This window comes from Peromyscus eremicus, chromosome 1, assembly GCF_949786415.1.
Source record: "Peromyscus eremicus chromosome 1, PerEre_H2_v1, whole genome shotgun sequence".
Taxonomy (NCBI): Eukaryota; Metazoa; Chordata; class Mammalia; order Rodentia; family Cricetidae; genus Peromyscus; species Peromyscus eremicus.
Window position 1 is genome coordinate 96,551,881 of NC_081416.1, and position 19,497 is coordinate 96,571,377.

Genomic DNA, 19,497 nt, shown 5'->3' on the forward strand with positions numbered 1-19,497 from the left:
CCAAAAATAATATAGAAGAAGGTGAAGCACACTCCTAGAATGAAATTCTAGATCAGAAATAAAGATTGTGTGAGAGTAAGAAGTAAGAACTCAATTGTAATAAAACTAGAAGATAAGTGTGAACACTGTTTTAGTAAACCTCTTACATCAATGACATAGTATTTGTAAACTAATTAAAATTCATATTTAAAAGATAGAGCAATGGAGCCCAGTGGTGGTGGTGCACGCCTTTAATCAAAGCATTTGGGAGATTCAGGACAGGTGCCAAAATCACACAGAGAAACCCTGTCTCAAAAAAAAAAAAAAAAAAAAAACAACAACAACAAAAAGATAGCGTGATAGAATAGACTTAAAAACTACATATTGATTGTGAGAAAAAAGTTGTTTTTAAGGGTATGTATAGACTTAATTTGAATGAGATGAAATAAGATATTCCAGGAGAATGGAATACAGCACAAAGCATAAATAGCCATAAATCTATTAGATAAAGTGAAGTATAAATAAAAAGCAGTAAAAAGAGACAAGAATTTTACTAATAATGATAAAGGGATTAATACAGCTGAGAAAAATATAAATGTTTATGCATTCAATATCTGAGCATTAAATAAGTAAACATTAAGAGACATAAAGAGACTGGACTGACAATATACAATGTACTAATTAATAGAAGACATTAACACCTTTTCAATGTGATGGTATTATAATATCATGTTGACATCAGTCAGTCAAATATTCAACAGCAAAATAAAGTTAACACTTCACACTTCCAATTGTACTTGATAGAAATTTTACAGATTATACCCAACACCTGCAGAACACACATTCTTCTCAACAACATGAGGGAGATTCTGCAGGACAGATCATGTGGTAGATTCAAAACAAGTCACAGAAAATTAAAAAAAAATTTAAACTGTGTCACACAACTTTCCTGATTATAATTCCATAAGATCCCAAATCAATAACAAGGACAAAAACATCTGAGAACTATACAGATATGTATAAACAATGAGCAACCATTAGGTCAAGGAGGAAAGTAAAAAAAATTTTTTTTCCTTCACACAGCATATCAAGACTAATGGAGCTATATCACAAACAATTCTAAGAGGGAAGATTATAAAATCAATGGTTATATGAAAATAAACAAAAAAAAATCTATTAAAGAACCAACCTATCAAAGTATCTTAAGCTAGTTGAAAAAGACCAACCAAACTCCAAATTAATAGAAGGTGAAAGAACAGAGCATACTTGTTTAAAAAAATGAAATAGAGAATAGAAAATCAAAGTATTACATCATGCTCACATTTGTGTATGGAGAATTTGATGTTGGGATCACAGCAAGTTGTTGAGTTTCAGTTAGGAGTATTATATTACTAGATGGGAGCTTGCTTGCCAATGCTTGTCTTGAAGTGGCAACAGAAAGACTACATCAGAGGTCAGGGTCCACGTGGAGAAGGTGACCTAACATAAACATTCTTTTTCTTTTTTGTAGGGAAATGAAGACACTATGAGCCAGTGTGGGACGGATGGGATCTCAGGACAGTAAGTGCCCCAACTATGTATTCTCCTTTGTTCTCTTTGTTTTCCATCATTGACTTTCTCAAGTCAAACTCTAGAGATCAACATATTCCATAATAGTCTGACATACAGTGATGGATGTTGGAACTAAATCAATCATGCTGTTTACATTTGTGTCCACTGTTATTCAGTGTGGTCTAGTTAGTGTCCTATTGTACCTCTGTAAGTAAACAGCACTGTATTCTCCCACCTGGTAAGACATTCAAGATTGAACTTATGGGCCAAGATTACCAGACAATTTGGCAGAGATAGGATAAATAATTATTATTTCTTTCATTGTAGTATATTCATGAATGAGTTATTCATTCAACAAATGTAGACTAAATGCTAGACTAAAAATACTTAATCTATTTTCTTTGGTAGAAATCAATGAAATATTAAGAAAAGTATCATTTTGGAGAATCAGATTTCAGGTATGAAATTGGGTTTATTGCCTACTAAATAATTTTTGAGAAGACATCCCAAAGAATGAATCATTTTAGACCTGTTACTACATAAAACTGAAATTTAGGTGCCTATAGTTCTTAGCTATAGACTCTGTACTTTTCCATAGCCTAGACCATACTTGAAGATTTAATTTGTTGTCTCATATTCTGAATGCAAACCCATATCTCATTACATGCTGTGTTACATCAGTTTTTCCAGACACAGAGATAACAAATATTTAAAAATCTCTGGAGAGTTCATTATCCATTATGCTTAAATTGTGACATCCTGCTGTGATCTTGTTGATAGGAATGCAGAAAGGAATTGGAACGAACCACAAATTGAAATGTTGGCACTGACAGGGTTACAACCTCTTTCCTTAATGTATCCTTATTCCTCTCTGAGGACTACAGGAAACCTTAAATTCATTCTGCTTGTTTTCAGAGTCATATCGCTCACTCATGGCGAGAATAACTCTTCTACAAAGTGCGTGAGATCAGGGGAAATATAAAAGGGAGGATAAAAGAAAACACAGAAGGGCTGTTGAGAGGCAAAAGGGAGAAGGACAGACATCAAAAGACTGAAGAGAAGAGAAGGACCAAGAGAGCTCAGCAAGTAAAAAGTTCTCAGTTCATTTAATTACTTAATATTTTAGTGATTTTCTCTCTCTCTCTCTCTCTCTCTCTCTCTCTCTCTCTCTCTCTCTCTCTCTCTCTCTCTCTCTCTCCTGTATTCTTGTACCATCCAACTTAAACTAGAAAAATTTCACAAACAGGCCAGACTTCCACTTCAGGTGGCATCTGTCCACGCACTTGTCTACATGAAGCAAATGGTTATTGCAGATATAACAGAGGAGGAATTTCAGAATGAGGTTGAAATTCCAGCAGACAACCTTAAAACTCCTACTCCAACCCAAATGCCAGTAACTTTTCAATGTGTTTTTACATCTCAGAGTCTTAAACCCACTTTCCAAGTTTCCTAGACTTTCAAATTTATAAAGTAACCCTATAAACTCCAACCTCCATTTTTTAGGAAAATGCCAGAAACCATGTCATGCCTATGTGGATGAGTTTGAAATTGTATGATCAGAAGTACTAGAAGTTAGACAGTCAAAATAAAGCAGAGCTATCATACGAAGGGTTGTAAGATAGCATCAGTAACCATCACTAGTAAATGTTGTATAAAGGTGGGAACTTCAGAATGTTCTTGTGGAAGCATATACTCATAGCTTGATGAATTTCCTATGATTTTATTTGCACCCTACATGGGGAAGCTTTTCCTTTCAGAACTGACACTGGATTGAATATAAAGCACATCACATAGTCCACAGTATCAGAGGAGCTTCACGTTACAGAAAAATATTAAAAGGTGATTCCTATCTTGATATGGTTGGGTTGTCACTGTGTGACAAAGATATGAAATTGACATATCCCATTTCATTTTTTCTTGTGTGTGGTGATTTTTTAAATTAAATTTACTTTTTTATTAAGGATTTTTTTTATTCATTTTACACACCAATCACATTTTTTAATTGTTAACTTTAGATTACTATGCAAAGTGATGAGTTTCTTATCTCCAAGGTGATTCACTTTCTTTCCCCAGTTAATTCCTAGTTAAATCTGTTGTCTTATTATTGTATTCTACTACCCTCTTGGTTTCCCACTTTTCTTAAGATCTCTTTTTTTCCTTCTAAGATAAGTGGGACCTTTAATGGGCTTGCCTTTGTGAAGCTGAAGAGAAGGTCTTGAGGGTAGTAAAGGAGATATCTTACTTTAATGTTAACTAACAATGAAATGGAGATGATGAAGTAGAATGCAGAATGGATTGAGGAGTGACTGTACATAAGCACTGAAGGTTTTTGTTGTTGTTGCTCTTATTCACTGTTCTTCCCCGACACAGGTCTTGGTCTTGTCAATGCCTCACTCATTAAAGAATAACCGTGAAATTGGATTGTGCTCTAACAGTCAGCCCAATGGCAACCTCAAACTCCAGCAGCATCGTGTCCTCCACATTCTACCTCACAGGCATCCCTGGCTATGAGGAATTTCACCACTGGATTTCTATCCCATTCTGCTTCCTTTACCTTGTTGGAATAACAGGCAACTGCATGATCCTGCACATTGTACGGACAGACCCCAGACTCCATGAGCCCATGTATTACTTCCTGGCTATGCTTTCACTCACTGACATGGCCATGTCCCTGCCCACAATAATTTCACTTTTTAGAGTGTTGTGGTCCATTTCAAGAGAGATCCAGTTCAATATCTGTGTGGTCCAAATGTTTCTGATTCATACCTTTTCCTTCACTGAATCATCTGTGCTCCTGGCCATGGCCCTTGACCGGTATGTGGCCATCTGCCACCCCCTGCGATATGCTACCATTCTCACCCCAAAACTTATTGCCAAGATTGGAATTGCAGCTCTGCTCAGGAGTTCTATTTTGATAATTCCACTTATGGCCCGTCTAGCATTCTTTCCCTTCTGCCGCTCCCATGTTCTTTCTCATTCTTATTGTCTGCACCAAGACATGATCCGCCTTGCCTGTGCTGACATCAAATTCAATGTCATATATGGGCTAGTCCTCATTACTTTGCTGTGGGGCATGGACTCCCTGGGCATTTTTGTATCTTATGTTTTTATCCTTCACTCAGTGTTAAAAATTGCATCCCGTGAGGGTAGGCTTAAGGCACTCAACACATGTGCATCTCACATTTGTGCTGTGCTTATTCTATATGTGCCCATGATAGGATTATCTATTGTCCATCGTTTTGCCAAGAATTCCTCTCCCCTCATTCACATCTTCATGGCTCATATTTACTTATTGGTTCCACCAGTGCTTAACCCAATCATATATAGTGTGAAGACCAAGCAGATCCGCCAAGGAATCCTCCATCTGATTTGTTCTCCCAGAATCAGTTCTATCACAATGTAGGCATGTCATCAAGATAAGAAAGGCATCAGTACTTGCGATGTGAATCCTGGTAAACTGTCTGCTCCCGAGTAGTCAACAAAAGACTAGATAAAAAGCAGAAACAAGTCAACAAAACACCACAAAGAGGCTGTGACAGAGCATGCTGATGTCCACTGTGTCTAGAAAGCCTGTCTTCATATTTGTTTCATAAATCTTCTTCAGTTATGGATATGTTGCAGAGTAGTGTATTGGTAATCATTTCCATTTATTCTCTGCCACCTCCATCACAAACTTTGTTCAAGATGATTTATCCATGAATATAATGACTTCATATTACTTTTGGTATTATATAACATGTATCATGAAGTTTTAAGATATCTTAATCTTCTATAAAGATAATTATTATCTGTGTAAATGTGTTTAAAGTTGGCGAATTGTTATTTAGAAATGAGAATGTACCATAGCTTAGAGTAGACCAATACTAATAATGTTCTTTAGCATCAATTTCAAATTGTGTATTTATATACACATCTCTTCCCTATCCGAGGAGGGAATATAAAGGGGCAGCCTCAAATTTTTAGGCCCTGGTGCATGCAAACAAACTCTTCTACAGCGAGCTATCCCCCAGCCTAATAATTTCAATGTTAAATAAAGCAAAGAGTAATTTCTTGACATTTTTTTAAAAGATTTATTTATTTATTATGTATAATGTATCCCTGCAGGCCAGAAAGAGGGCACCAGATCTCATTACAGATGGTTGTGAGCCATCATGTGGTTGCTGGAAATTGAACTCAGGACCTTTGGAAGAGCAAGCAGTTTGGAAGAGCAAGCAGTGCCCTTAACCTCTGAGCCATTTCTCCAGCCCAATTTCTTGACAATTTTCTAATTGTTATGTGATCATGTGAAACTAATGTTATAATCCATTGAATTAAATGTCATAATAATAATTTATATAATAATATTAGTTTAATTAATATTAAAATAATAACTACTAATGAAAATATTTTAAAAAATGGTGATAACTGAAGTGTAAGACCTTAGAAGTTGTGTTAGCAGGAAACAGATAACCTAGGTTTTCTGATATTCATCTAGACCTCTTTTCAATGTAGAAAGCCATTATTCATTATAGTTTTGAAGTTAGTCTGTGATCATGCATAGAGTAGGATAATAATACTTTTAAGATTAATTGGGCTTTCTTAGATCATGTGCTACACTAGCAACAACATGAATGCAATCAAGCAAACAGTCAGATGGAAAGATAAGACTGTAGAGTGTCTGTGTCCCCTATACTGATAGGTCTCAAAAATAGATGATGCGTTTTCACGTACATTTTCCTAACTGTTAAATAGGAATTGTGGCAGTTGAACTATGCTTGTTATGAGGACTTAAAGTTGCTGTATGTAAAATGAATAAGAAAAAAATTAGACGTTGAAAAAAGAATAACTCATTTGTATTTTCATTTTAATATATACAGTTGTCAGGAGATTATATTTAAAAAAATAAAATCCATTTTAATAATTTAAAATTAAAATCTTCAAATTGTAAGCATCTGATGTCATCCTGAAAAAGCCATAAACTATTGTTTGTACTTTAATTTTGGTTTGATTGTATCTGTTTATCCTATTTATTCTTCTTCCCCCTCATTTGTTCAATTTATTTATTCTTATCTTTTGCCTGTTTATTACTCAATCCTACAACACATTCATCTTGACAAAAGGAACATAAAATAAAGCAAGAGATACGATTATAAAATGTAATGATTCATTTTGCAATATGATACATGTTTAAAGTCAAATTGACTTCATTAAGATATTTTTAAAGATTTATTTTTATTTGATGTGTATGAGTGTTTGCCTGCATGCATGCATATACACAACATGAGTGACTTGTGCCTACCAAGGCCGGAAGATGGTATAGGATTCCGTGGAACTGGATTTACAGATAGATAGTTTTAGCCACCATCAGTGTTCTGGGAATCAAACCTGGGTCCTCTGTAAGAACAGTAAGTACTCTTAACGGCTGAGTCATCTCTCCAGCTCCTTTAAGAATCACATTTACATAGAATATGAGCATCATACATTCATCAATAATATTTTATTGTCACCATATAAGTGATAACTTCAAAGGCAAATTTATTTTAAAAATATGTATATTGAGCACATTGAATACAGAGAAACTGTGCATATGGAAATTACTTCACCATAGGATGGTACAACATCATCAATAATGACAAATGGAAATCTTAAAATACTCGGAGTCTCATGATCTTGGTGAAATTATTATTTCCTTTGTTCTACATTAGAACTGCATGTTTCTGATCCTGTATAGGTCTGGAATACCCTGATAATTTTAGGATATATGTCTCTTCTAAGCTTATCTATTAACATTTATATAACATTTTGTATGTTAAATCTTTAAATCATATCCCACTTTAACTGAGCAACATGGAACTGTTTCTAAAGAGTATGCATTGTGAAATGAAAGCAGATGAACTCAATTTCCATATCAGTGTTGGGAAATGTACAAGGCTAATTGTTTGCTTTCATGTCCAAATGTTTGCACATAACTGCACTGTTTTCTTTACATGTGTATAGACATGGAATCTCTGTGTTTTCCAAAGCCCAGTAACATAACTAACCATAAATATAACTAATTGCAAGAGTTAACATAACTACCAACTTTTCCACTGAGGACTTCATCCCCCAAAGCCTTAGCTTTTGTATATTCCAACCATTTCTAGGTAAATGGTTTTGTGTTGACACTGTAGTGTGAAACAATCCTCTGAAAACTTTCATGAAGTAGAGCTTATTTTAGTTGCTATGTGCAGCAATGTATATGATAAGCAAGTTGAAAGACATGTGAGAAAGAAATATTTGTAGATATAAAAATCACAATTATGTGCTTTAAGAGTAGGTATTATTATCTTCATCATACTTAAAAAACTAATTTAATCAAGTTGTTAAATAATTCTGTGTGGTAGAGCTCCCATATCTATAGTTAGCATTATTAGATTCATTAAAAATAAGGAGACTTTTAAAACCAACTAAGAGCTGGTGTTTGAAAAATGCTACTTACAATAACAGCAAACACTGCCTGTGTTTGACTCTGTCCCAGGCCTCCCTTTCTTTGCTCATAGTCCATGTCAGAGAATGAGCAGCTCAGAAAGACAACCACAGAGAAGCCAACACACTCAGCCACACACACTACATACATAATATTTCTGAGATCATTTGAAAACCTTGAATAGTAGTCAACATCTTCATTCCAAGCCCAAACTGCAGGTTTTATTTTTCTATTGATGTTCATATCTTCCACTTGCAAGAGCTTTCTATTTCACTTAACTCAGCCTCATCATTTCTGTCCTTCATTAGTTACTTAGGTAACATAAGAATTAAAATAAACTGTAAATATAATTTTATTGTTTAATGTTTCCAAAAAATATTCTTTCTGTACCAACATTAGAGATGTGAAGTTGATTAGGTCAATGTTCATTTCCAACTTGCAACTGCCAAAGTGTAATTGTATAGGAATTAAAATGAGTGGATTTTATTTATGTATTTCCCTACCCAAGTTCTCCTTAAAAATTCATATCTCAATAATATCACATGGGACACCAAAACAAGTGAAAGAGATACAAAAGACATATGTGAAAAAAGTCTGTAATACCATGATAGTTTACTAAGTCACTAAACACTCTGTTTAAATTTAAAAATAACATTTGTATCTTCATATAGCATAGTTTTAAGTGTATCCATCTTTTAGTAAAAGTTATTTTTCTTTATTATGTGTATGAGGGTTCTGCCTGAATGTATGTCAGCATACTGCACTCATGCCCGGGGCCCAAAGAAGCCTGAAAAGGATGTTGTATCTCTGAAACTGGAGTTACAGGTGGTTGTGAGCCTCCGTGTGGGTACTATGAACTGAACCCAGGTCCATTGCAAGAGCAGCAAGTGTTTTTAGTTACCGAGCCATCTCTCTAGACCTTAAAAGAAGCAGCCAAAGCCCAAGAGGACACTCAGTCCTCTTCCTGGGAGAAGTGGCACAAAAGTGTAAATCCAGTCTTGGGGAATGATGTTCACTAATAACCTATTAGCTTTGTGGAATTCACAGGGTTATCATGACAGTGCAGAGGGACATTGTGCTATTATGTGTTTTCCTCTGTTCCAGTTCTGGTTTCCTTTGATCTTCTGTCTCTAAGGGACCATCAGCTCTCCAAATCTAAGGGGTCTCCTGGGAAGTGGACTACTATATTACAAAGCAACCATAGCCACCAACCTGACTCAAAGTCCGCACTGAATGATAAAACAGTTATTTTTTCATATCATCTGCATCATAGACACTGAAGCAGTATTCAGGGTGAAGAAAAAGCAAGATAGGAAAGGAAGAACTGTACACACATAAATGGCAGTACATAGTTTAATAATTTGATTTATTAGGGAAATGGAGTATACTTAATATCATGTTGTTCATAGAAGGGCCTTGTTAGTTTGCTACAAGACTATTTCAGCTAAGTAACTTAGGATAGAAATGATTCAGAAAGAACATATTCCAAGAAGACAGTTGGAGTAAATGGTGCTTGGACAATAACTGTGAATGAATGGGCCACTTATAGAGAAGAAGAATCTTTAGATACAAGATAAAATATCCATGAATTATTATTGGACTATAGAGGGTGCAGAGATTTTCCCTGAAAATTTATTGTGACTGTGTTGGATTTCTGTAAATTCTTTTAGTGTGCAAATCTCAGAAATGAGACTGACAACAGACAGAAATCAAAAGGTAAGAACTCCAGCAAAAATAGAGTTAGCAGCAGCTGAGGGAATACTGGCATCAAGTAAATCCAGAGAGAAGTACTGTTCTGAGTAGATGGTGCTGCCACTGAAGAAAATGTACTGTGATGGCACAGATGTGACATTTACTGAATTCAGTTAGGGTTATCCTTATGTGTGTTGTTATAATACATTAAGATAAATCATGTGTTAGACTCAAAAATGGTATTGTCTTTTATATTTATATATTATGCATACTATTATATATAATTTTATATTTGCATATTATACTAACAAACATGCTTTTATCTTTTAATCGAGTCTTCTTCTCTTAAAGAAAGAGTTACAGGTAAGGAATTTGATTCAATGATTGAGAAATAAACAAATCTGGGTACTGGGAACTTGGCTTGAAAGTAGTTCTTGTGTTTGTATTCTAATGAGAGAGAGAAAGAAAGGGTGTGGATTTGGGTTAGTGGGTAAGTGGGAAGGATCTGGAAGGAATTGGTTGGAGGAGGGGGAAACTGTAATCAGAATATATTGTATGAAAAAAATCTACTTTCAATAAACAAAGATTATAGAAAAAAGGAACTAGTTGAATAACTGTGTGAACAGAGATCTAGAGGTGAGGGCAGTCTGTGCAACTCCTGGTGCTAATGTTAAGAATGACCCTCCAGGCCAGGCGGTGGTGGCGCACACCTTTAATCCCAGCACTTGGGAGGCAGAGGCAGGCGGATCTTTGTGAGTTCGAGGCCAGCCTGCTCTACAGAGCGAGATCCAGGAAAGGTGCAAAGCTACACAGAGAAACTCTGTCTCGAAAAACCAAAAAAAAAAAAAAAAAAAAAAAAAAAAGAATGACCCTCCATAGTAAATGACCATCTCCAGATTCCACTGGAAGTAACTCTAAGTGACAGAGATGACTATCTTAGGAGGAGAAGGGATGGTACAAGCAGGTCATATCTGCAGTCTGTAAGGAAACTTATCCTAGTGGAAATCACTTAAAAAAATAGATTGCAAGCATTGTGTCATGTAGGTAACATCAGACAGAACATTTTCCTTATTGTAACGATGGATTTGCCGAGGATATGTTTGCTTATTTATACTTTGGCAAAGTTTACTTGCTAAATTTTATGGCTATGTTTCTAGGTGAGCATCATTTCCTTCTTACATCACAAAGCACTGTGGTTCTGCTGATCATGTTCTGCCAGCTTCCATTAGCCCCATGCGTGTTTGATTCTCCCAGAGACAAGGAGGAGAGTTGACTATGGTTTAACAGCTCTCCCAGAGGACTGTCATATGAGGGCTGACACATAGAAATTGTTTAGTAAAAACACAGTGTAACATATTGTAACCTGAGAACTCAAGATTTGTATCTTACTTTAATTTCTTATCTTTATGTATTGCTCCAAGCTTCATCAGCTGTGTGGTAATTCTAAAAACTAGAAGCTTTCCCTATTATGATGAAAAAGTATTTTCTAAGTTTTTTGATGTTTTTGATAAGTCCCCGAAAAATTTTTAATTCCTCGTAAAAATACCTCAGGAAATAATTTACATTGGTCCTGAGCAGTGGATGATTAAGCACAGAATGCAGAGACCACGCCATTTTTTCCTCATGAAGCTATTATTTGGACATTCAGACATGAATAATTCCCATTGGGAATTTTTGAAAAGATGTGGTATGGAGACTTTTAGTTCATATTCCATCATTTGAGTGGTAGGTGGGAACTAGACTCTGAGAATCACAGACGGCTGTGTTAGAAACTTCAGAATACAGTCAGGAGAAGAGTCCTAAACAGGTAGTCTTGTTGCTGTAAGCAACACTCCAAAATGCTGAGTCTTTGATTCCCAGTGTCACTAGAAAAGAGGAATGCCAGAGCTGGAGGAAGGCTGTGGCTCAGCAAGGAAACTAGATTATTATTATTATTATTATTATTATTATTATTATTATCAACTAAAGTTGTCAATAATTCAAGAACATCTTACTGCACAAAATGATTGTTTCTTCATGTTATATTTTTATGATAACTTGTCTATCAGGAGGTCATCATATGTAGTTAATATTGTTAAGTGAAAATGTTCGTAGGTCATTATCAGAAATTTTGATCTTCCTATGCTCTAAGCCATGACTGAAAATCACCATGGTGTCACTTATGATAAACTCCCAAGTCACCAAGATGAATGCAAAACTAGGTGGATAACAGACCTTCAATAAATAAGTGCTGCTTAGATGGCTCAGTGGGGAAAGGTGCTTAATCGTTAAACCAGGTGACCTGTGTTCAATATCCGGGGCATACACCGAGAGAAAAGACTGCTAAAGGTTGTCTTCTGATCACCACATGTGTGTTGTGGCACACGTGTGTATACTACAGAGAATACAGTAAATGTACTAAGTGCTTTTTAAAAAGAACTAATTAACAAAATAACAGTCACAGTTTCCAAACAAGACTCTTGCAATTGGCATTAGTCATTATAAAAAGGTAGCCTGTGGTGACCTAATGCCAACTAGTGTCTAATTTCTTAATTGATTTGTCTCCCTGTCTCCACCTTAAAAGGAAAACAACTTTGAAATAACCAATATAATTTTTGTTCTGTCTCTTTCTTCATTTTCTCACCCCAAACCAGCCTCCTCTACTTGTGGAATGTTCTTTCTATTTATACGATGAAACATCACCCAGCTCTGAAGTGGAGAATGAAGTACAAGATGTTTAAATCTGTATAGTGTTCACTTTTGACAACCCAAAAGACGTATAAATTCACCTTGGATGCATTGTGAAGCACTTAGTTTCTATGACTGGATTTGCTTTATTCTTATTAGATTCTTTTTTTTTTTTGAATTCCAGCAATGCAGCTAGGCTTCCTAAGGATAACAGTATTCTATGATAAGTGATTTCTTGAAATGTCTGCAGATGGTTGATGTTTGTATATATTTATGTTTATGCTTGTGGTTATTCTATTAGCTGCCCATGTAACAGCAAATGAAATATTTGTAGTAGGATTTAATTATGTGTTAAAAATAGGAAAAAAATTCCTAAGTAAATGTAATATTTCCCTTTGCAAATGCAGGTCCTGTGCCTCTAAATGCAGATCCAGTGCCACTAAAGGCTGAAAAATTTTTTTTGTTCTGAGAATTAACAAAGGTGTGGAAAACAGTCACATCTTCAAGTCGGTTTTTTTTTTTTTTTTTTTTTTTTTATACAATGACTCTAGATTATCCAATGAAGACATTTAAAATTCACCTAACAATTCTGTTTTCTGCCTGCTGGGCATTTTTTGGGCATTACTGTATTATTGAATGTGCAGCATCCCTAGGCTAACCATGGAAGGCAATGCTACACATCACATTTCATCTTTCTTCCTGGTTGGTATTCCTGGGTTGGAAAACTTTCACTGCTGGATTGGCATCCCTGTCTGTCTCCTCTTTGTCCTCACCTTGCTGGGGAACAGCATAATCATTACTACAGTCAAGTTAGAGCCAAGTCTCCACCAGCCTATGTATTTCTTCCTTTGCATGCTGGCAACGAATGACATGTGTCTGACCTGCTCTGCAGCTCTGAAGATGCTTGGCATCTTCTGGTTTGATGCACATTGGATCGACTTTGATGTCTGTTTAACACAAATGTTTTTTATCCATACACTTTGCATCATGGAGTCTGCCATCCTAGTGGCCATGGCTTTTGATCGCTTTGTGGCCATTTGCATCCCACTGCATTATGCATCAATCCTGACAACACCCATGGTGATTAAGATAGGTCTAGTTGGCCTAAGCCGAGCTATGCTTATGATTATGCCATGTCCCCTTCTCATTAAAAAGCTGCTGTACTATACCAAATACGTCATCCATCATGCTTATTGTGAGCACATGGCTGTGGTGAAGGTGGCTAGTGCTAACACCTACGTGAACAGAATATATGGAATCTTAGTGGCCTTTTCAGTGGCAGTATTTGACCTCGGGCTCATAGCCACATCTTATATAAAAATTCTCCAGGCAGTGTTCAGGCTCTCTTCCCAGAGAGCTCGCTCTAAAGCCCTGGGCACCTGTGCTGCCCACGTCTGCACCATTCTTGCTTTCTATACACCTGCATTGTTCAGCTTCCTAACTCATCGTTTTGGCAAGAATGTGCCTCCAAGTGTCCATATAATCTTTGCAGTCCTGTACCTGCTAGTGTCCCCCACAGTCAATCCCTTGGTGTATGGTGTTAAGACCAAACAGATTCGTGATCGAGTGATGGGTCTTTTCTTTCTTAAGAAGAAAATTTCTGAATACTAAACTATATTGATACAACTTTTGCTGGAAGAATGTGTTTTTCACAGTAATAGTGCATTAGCCTTAGTTGCCACTCTATCCTCAAAATACTATTTAATAGAAGATATTATATTACATATATGATATCATATTTCTGTATTATCTTCAATATTCAATTTCATGAAAACTGCTGATAAAATTATTTAACATTTTATTGAGAATCTTCAAATTTCACAGTTCTGGTTTCTTCTTTTCTTTTTTCTTTTTGAGACAGGGATTTGCTATGTAGACAGGACTGGCCTTCAACTTGCAGAGACCCATTTGCCTCTGCTTCTCAAGTGCTGGGATTTAAGGCATGTGACACCAAGCTCAGCTATAGTCTAGTTTAATATAAACACACATTTATCCATTGTCATCTATCTTCTTGTCTATTTCTCTGTTTACAAATAGAGATGTATTTAAGTATATTTAGTGTCATATTTCAAAGTAAAATAAATATAACAATGGTAGTTTTGATTCTAGTATATTAAAATTTGTAAAATATCTTCAATAACCTTTCTCCATTCATCAGAAAAATGAGGTTACATGGCAAATTGCCACTTCAAAATGTGAGAAGAGGAAACAAAATCACAGTCAGTATGTATTGATCTAAAATAGAATGCTTGCCCTATAAGAACAATTCTTCTGAGATGTGGAAATTGATATAGCTCAAAGATTGAAATCTATGTGAAGAGAGTCCTTCAGAAAAGATACAGGTGAAATACTGATTTCATTTTTCATTATTTAATATATAGTGCACTGTTCAAAGAACTAGTGGTATTGAGGCAATATGTAGATAACAATATGATGAGATAGCAGATGAGAGTACTACCATGCTCATAGGTTGACAGAATTGATATGCAAATTAAATATGATAGTTAAGACATTTTAGAAATTCTTAGAAGAAATAAAAACTGACAAATGGCCCATCGATATGACAAATATAGGAAACAATGCCACGTAAGTGCATAAACAGGGACAAGTTACTAACTTAATTTTAGAAATGAGCACAGTGTAAACATTAAGAAAAAAGGAACCAACATAGAAAGGCTTTGCTTTAGTTCAGATTATTTTTTCAATACAAGGTTTCTCTGTGTTGCTCTGGCTGTTCTGGAACTCACTCTGTAGACCAGGCTGGCCTGGAAGTCACAGAGATCTATCTGCCTCTGCCTCCTGAGTATTGGGATTAAAGGCATGCACCACCACTGCCAGGCTTAGTTCACAGATTCTTAAATTGAGTGTCATAGTATCATTTAGGGTAGCATATCAGCATGGAGGATTGTGAAATATTTGACAACAGTAAAACCTTTCTGAATCTGTAATGACCAAATAAGAAATCTAAATTAAATGAGTGATGAACCTAAGGAGTTTCTGGCAGCGTCTTCCTATGTTGCACTGAATGAACAGTGAAGCTTTTGTTCTGAACACCAAGCATATGCAATTCATACTGTGCATGAAGTCATACTATGCAATGTGCAATTTGTATTGTGCATGCAGCCATACCATGCAATGTGCAATTCATACTGTGCATGCAGTCATACCATGCCATGCCAACAAAGGTTGCCTGAAACACCTCAGCTAAGAATTGAGGTCTTTGTATGTAATGGATTGTATGAAAAATTTTCTCCTTTTATATAAATACCTTGCTTTAATCACAGAAAATAGGAACTTTAATAGTTTCCTAACATCATTGCTTAGAATGTAACTAGTGTGTATTTGAATGTATTGCGATAATATTTAATTTTTTTTTAAAGATTTATTTTTATTTATGTGTGTGTATGTATGCATCTACACATGTGTGGGGGCCTGTGAAGGCTAGAGAATGGGATTATATTCCCTGGAGTTTGGGCTGCAGTGCCTGTGAGCTGCTTGATTTGGTTGCTGAGCCATCTTCTCTCCAGCCCTAAATATTTTGATGTTAGAAATAGTGTTTGAATAATTGATATGAGTTTCATAAGAAACTCCAAACTTCTAACAATTTCTGAAATGATGCTAAACACATTTTTGCCATTTTGTACTACATATTTGTGTGAAGCAGCATTTTCCATACTCAAGATCATAAAATCAAGATATAGATCAGTTCTGAAAAGCACTGATGATATTTTATATCTTTCAGTATCAGTTGTTCAGCCAAGTTTTAATGTTTATGCAAAGCTAATCAAGTGCATTCTTTTTAATAGTATGTTATTCTGCCTTAGTTTTTAATATCTAGTAAATTTATATGAATCTAGAAAATTGTGTTAAAATAAATTTATGATTTATTACATTAATGTTTGATTAGTAAACTTTCTATATGTACCTACATGACGGTAGACGAAAAAGTACTTGAGAGAAAAAGGTTAGCATGTAGAAAATCCCTAAGAAACACCACTCTAGCAGATAAATATAGCCACCACTGCACAGTCCTTGGGGGATACACTCAGAACTCAGGTGAAGAACTTGGTGCTGTTTTCATGGTAGTGTAAGAGCTCTTAGCACAGACCTGCGACACAGCTTGAACCTCTGCATGAGTTGGAGGCAGGAGAGTTGTTAAAAACCTTGTGCTGTAATTCTGACAGTGTAAGTCATGAAAGGATTATGGATGGGACAGTGAGGCCTGCACCGAGACATCCAAGGCTGCTCTGCAGCATTAGAATTCCATAGATTAAACAGATCTTACCCCAGCCTAAAGATAGTTCCTAAGTAACTAGAGAAGAATAATACAGACATTAAAGTGTGTATAATATGGAGGCCTAAAATTAAAAGTAGTCCATACAGTAAATCTAAGGTCACTGAAGTGGACTTTGACAAAGGATTCAGAGTGCAGGTTTCTTGCTCACAATGGTGTTGGCTGCATGGCAGAGGAGGATGAGGCATTGTTATTTATGAAGCTGTGAAAGAATCGCTGCTCAAAAAGGACAGGAAGCTTGGGAGTCCACAATTCCACAGCCACTCATAGATACAGAAGTGCCCACCACACACACAACATATCTGGATTTACCTTCCTAGAGGTTAAAACATTCTCAAAACTTTGAGGATTCACTGATATCTTACATGCAAATCCCCAGCTACAGGTTTTGTTCTATTTGATGTCTGTGATTTCTATCCTAAGGTGAAGTTTTGGCTTTCCAAATGTCTGTGTGTATTTTCATCATCACATCCACTATTCATTAGAAACCTTACAAAGCCAGTATAAAATCAATTAAATATTAATGGCATTTTATTATTTATTAAAAATATTCTTTATATACAAAGGATGAATGAAAATGAGGACATAGCTGCTCCTAGGTATGTTTGAGGAGGTTTTAATTGTAGATATGAAGGAAAGAACAGCCAGAGGAATCTGAAAGAGTCCAGATAGAACATGGCTGGTAGAACAGACCAGACCATAAAGGAGGAGGGAGGGAGAAGGACAGAGGAAGAGAGGTGAGAGGGAGACAAAAGAAGACCAAGAAGGCAAAGAGAACCAAGAGTAGAGGCAAGAGAGTGTGCGGCTGAAATGGCTGGATTCTATGGGGAAGGGAAACTGGGAGAAGGGAAGTGAAGCTCAGGGGTTGGAGCAGATTAGGGTAGGGGCTGGGATGAGAAGTGCTGAGAAGAGTCCACTGTAACAGGTACTTGCAATCCTGGGAGATGATGGAGATTCTGGCAGCCAGTGTCCACTTTGATATGTTAGTAGGCACCTCAGTTAGCCATTTGTCCTGGGTTTCCTCAGGACCTAACAGCATGAGATACAGAGATGAATCCCTGGCTAATTTCCCATACTCAGTTTACAACTATCAAGAGGATTTGTGAAGAATTCAATTTTCTTAAATGTTCATTTTGTCAACAACACAGGTAGATTTTGTCTATGGACTTCAATCCTTTAAGTTTCTGATTTCAGTGATACCAAGTACAAACACTGAAACAAGCATGAGAGAGGTAATTCAAAGCATACTTATTGAGGGACGCTCACATGAGAAAAAGTATGTGGCACTGAGTTCCAATATTTTATTCACTTGGATATTTGTTCAAATCACAAAACTGCACATACATGTTGGTACAACATAGCTTGACAACACTGTGGAAGACAATGAATCTTGAAGAACAAAACAAAGCCCCAAATGAAACATCCTAGGAGAAATGACAGCAAAAATAAAAATAAAGGTGGCTGGAGAAATGGCTTAGTGCTTAAGAGCATTGGCTGCTCTTGCAGAGGACTTGTGTTCAAGTCCCAACTTACCTATAGTGGCTATCAACTAGCTGTAATCCTGGTTCCAGCGGCTCTGACCCCTGCTCCTGGCCTCTGTGGACACCAGGCATACATGTGGTGCACAGAAATACATGCAAGCAAAGCACAGATACTCATAAAATAAAAGAATGATTTAAAGAAACTAACCATCTAGTCTTAGAGAACAAGATTATTTCACTAATAACATGTCAGGGGAAGGAATTCATGTAGGAGAGGATATACCATACGAGAGTGAGTGGAATGTAGGCATCTGAAAACATTTCCTTAAGAGAACAATGCTTTCAAATGAACAATAGATACCCAAGTAGGAAATAGTTTTTGGCACTATTGAAGCCACTGGATTTTATTGGACTTAAAGGCAGGTTAATGGTAATTCTGAAATGAATAATAAATCTAAATAAAACTATAAATAAATAAGTAAATAAATAAAGGACAGATGGTTATGACTGCATGTAAGAAAAATAGTCCTACCTCACACAGCCTTGAGGCAGGGGGAGGGGCTTGGACCTGCCTCTAGTAAATGTACCTCCTCAAGGGAGGCCTTACCTTCTTGTAGGAGGGAATGGGGGGTGGGTAGGGATGAGGAGGTTGGAAGGGCAGGAAGAGAGAAGAGGGGGATCTTTGATTGGTATGTAAAATGAATAAAAAATTTTCTTAATAAAAAGGAAAGAAAAATAGTCTTCAGGGCTAGAGATGGTTCAGTGGTTAAGTGTACTTTCTACTCTTCTAGAAGACCTTCAAATCCCAGCACCCACATGGTGGCTCAAAACTGTCTGTATCTCCAGTTCTAGGGGATCTGATACCCTATTCTGATCTCTATGGGGCACCAAGTACTAACATGGTACACAAATATACCTATAGGCAAAACATTCACATACATAAAATAAAATGAATAAATCTTAAAAAAATACAATGAAATAATAGATCAAAAGGGCAGTCCAAATTCATTATCTCCTATTTCACAAAATCTCTACATTTTGTATGGAGGAGTCTAAAACCACATATTTTTTTAATCAATCATTTTGAATGTAAGCATACTAGGTAATATCAAAAGCACAATTTAAACATATTATAACAAGGAAGTATAATACAGAATGAGGGAAGCTCTAGCCCACATATTAAATACTCCATTTGCTATTAGTTGGCTGTATTCTTAGATCATCATCCTTGATCTGTCTGTTCTTGTCTTTTACATTTAAGCCAGATATTTAGAGTATTTCCAAAATCCATTATTCTATTGTGTGCAAAAATATTTGCAGCAACTCATTTTAAGAAAAAAAAATCTAAAAATCACTTACACAACCTCCTTCTCATTTATGAAGTGAGG

General features: G+C 36.0%; 2 protein-coding genes across 2 annotated transcripts; both read left to right on the forward strand.

Moving 5' to 3' along the window:
• The first annotated feature begins 3,973 nt into the window (after positions 1-3,973).
• Positions 3,974-4,933, forward strand: LOC131901275 (olfactory receptor 51G2-like). The gene has a single exon (XM_059252491.1). It carries the CDS (start codon positions 3,974-3,976, stop codon positions 4,931-4,933), a length of 960 nt encoding a protein of 319 aa, XP_059108474.1.
• Positions 4,934-12,994: 8,061 nt separating this feature from the next.
• On the forward strand, positions 12,995-13,945 carry LOC131901284 (olfactory receptor 52P1-like). Its single transcript, XM_059252496.1, has one exon. The coding sequence runs from the start codon at positions 12,995-12,997 to the stop codon at positions 13,943-13,945; it is 951 nt and encodes a 316-aa protein (XP_059108479.1).
• The last annotated feature ends 5,552 nt before the right edge of the window (positions 13,946-19,497 follow it).

Excerpts from the sequence above, each read along its gene's own strand:
- LOC131901275 (XM_059252491.1), top strand. The coding sequence starts at position 3,974 with ATGGCAACCTCAAACTCCAGCAGCATCGTGTCCTCCACATTCTACCTC.
- LOC131901284 (XM_059252496.1), top strand. The coding sequence starts at position 12,995 with ATGGAAGGCAATGCTACACATCACATTTCATCTTTCTTCCTGGTTGGT.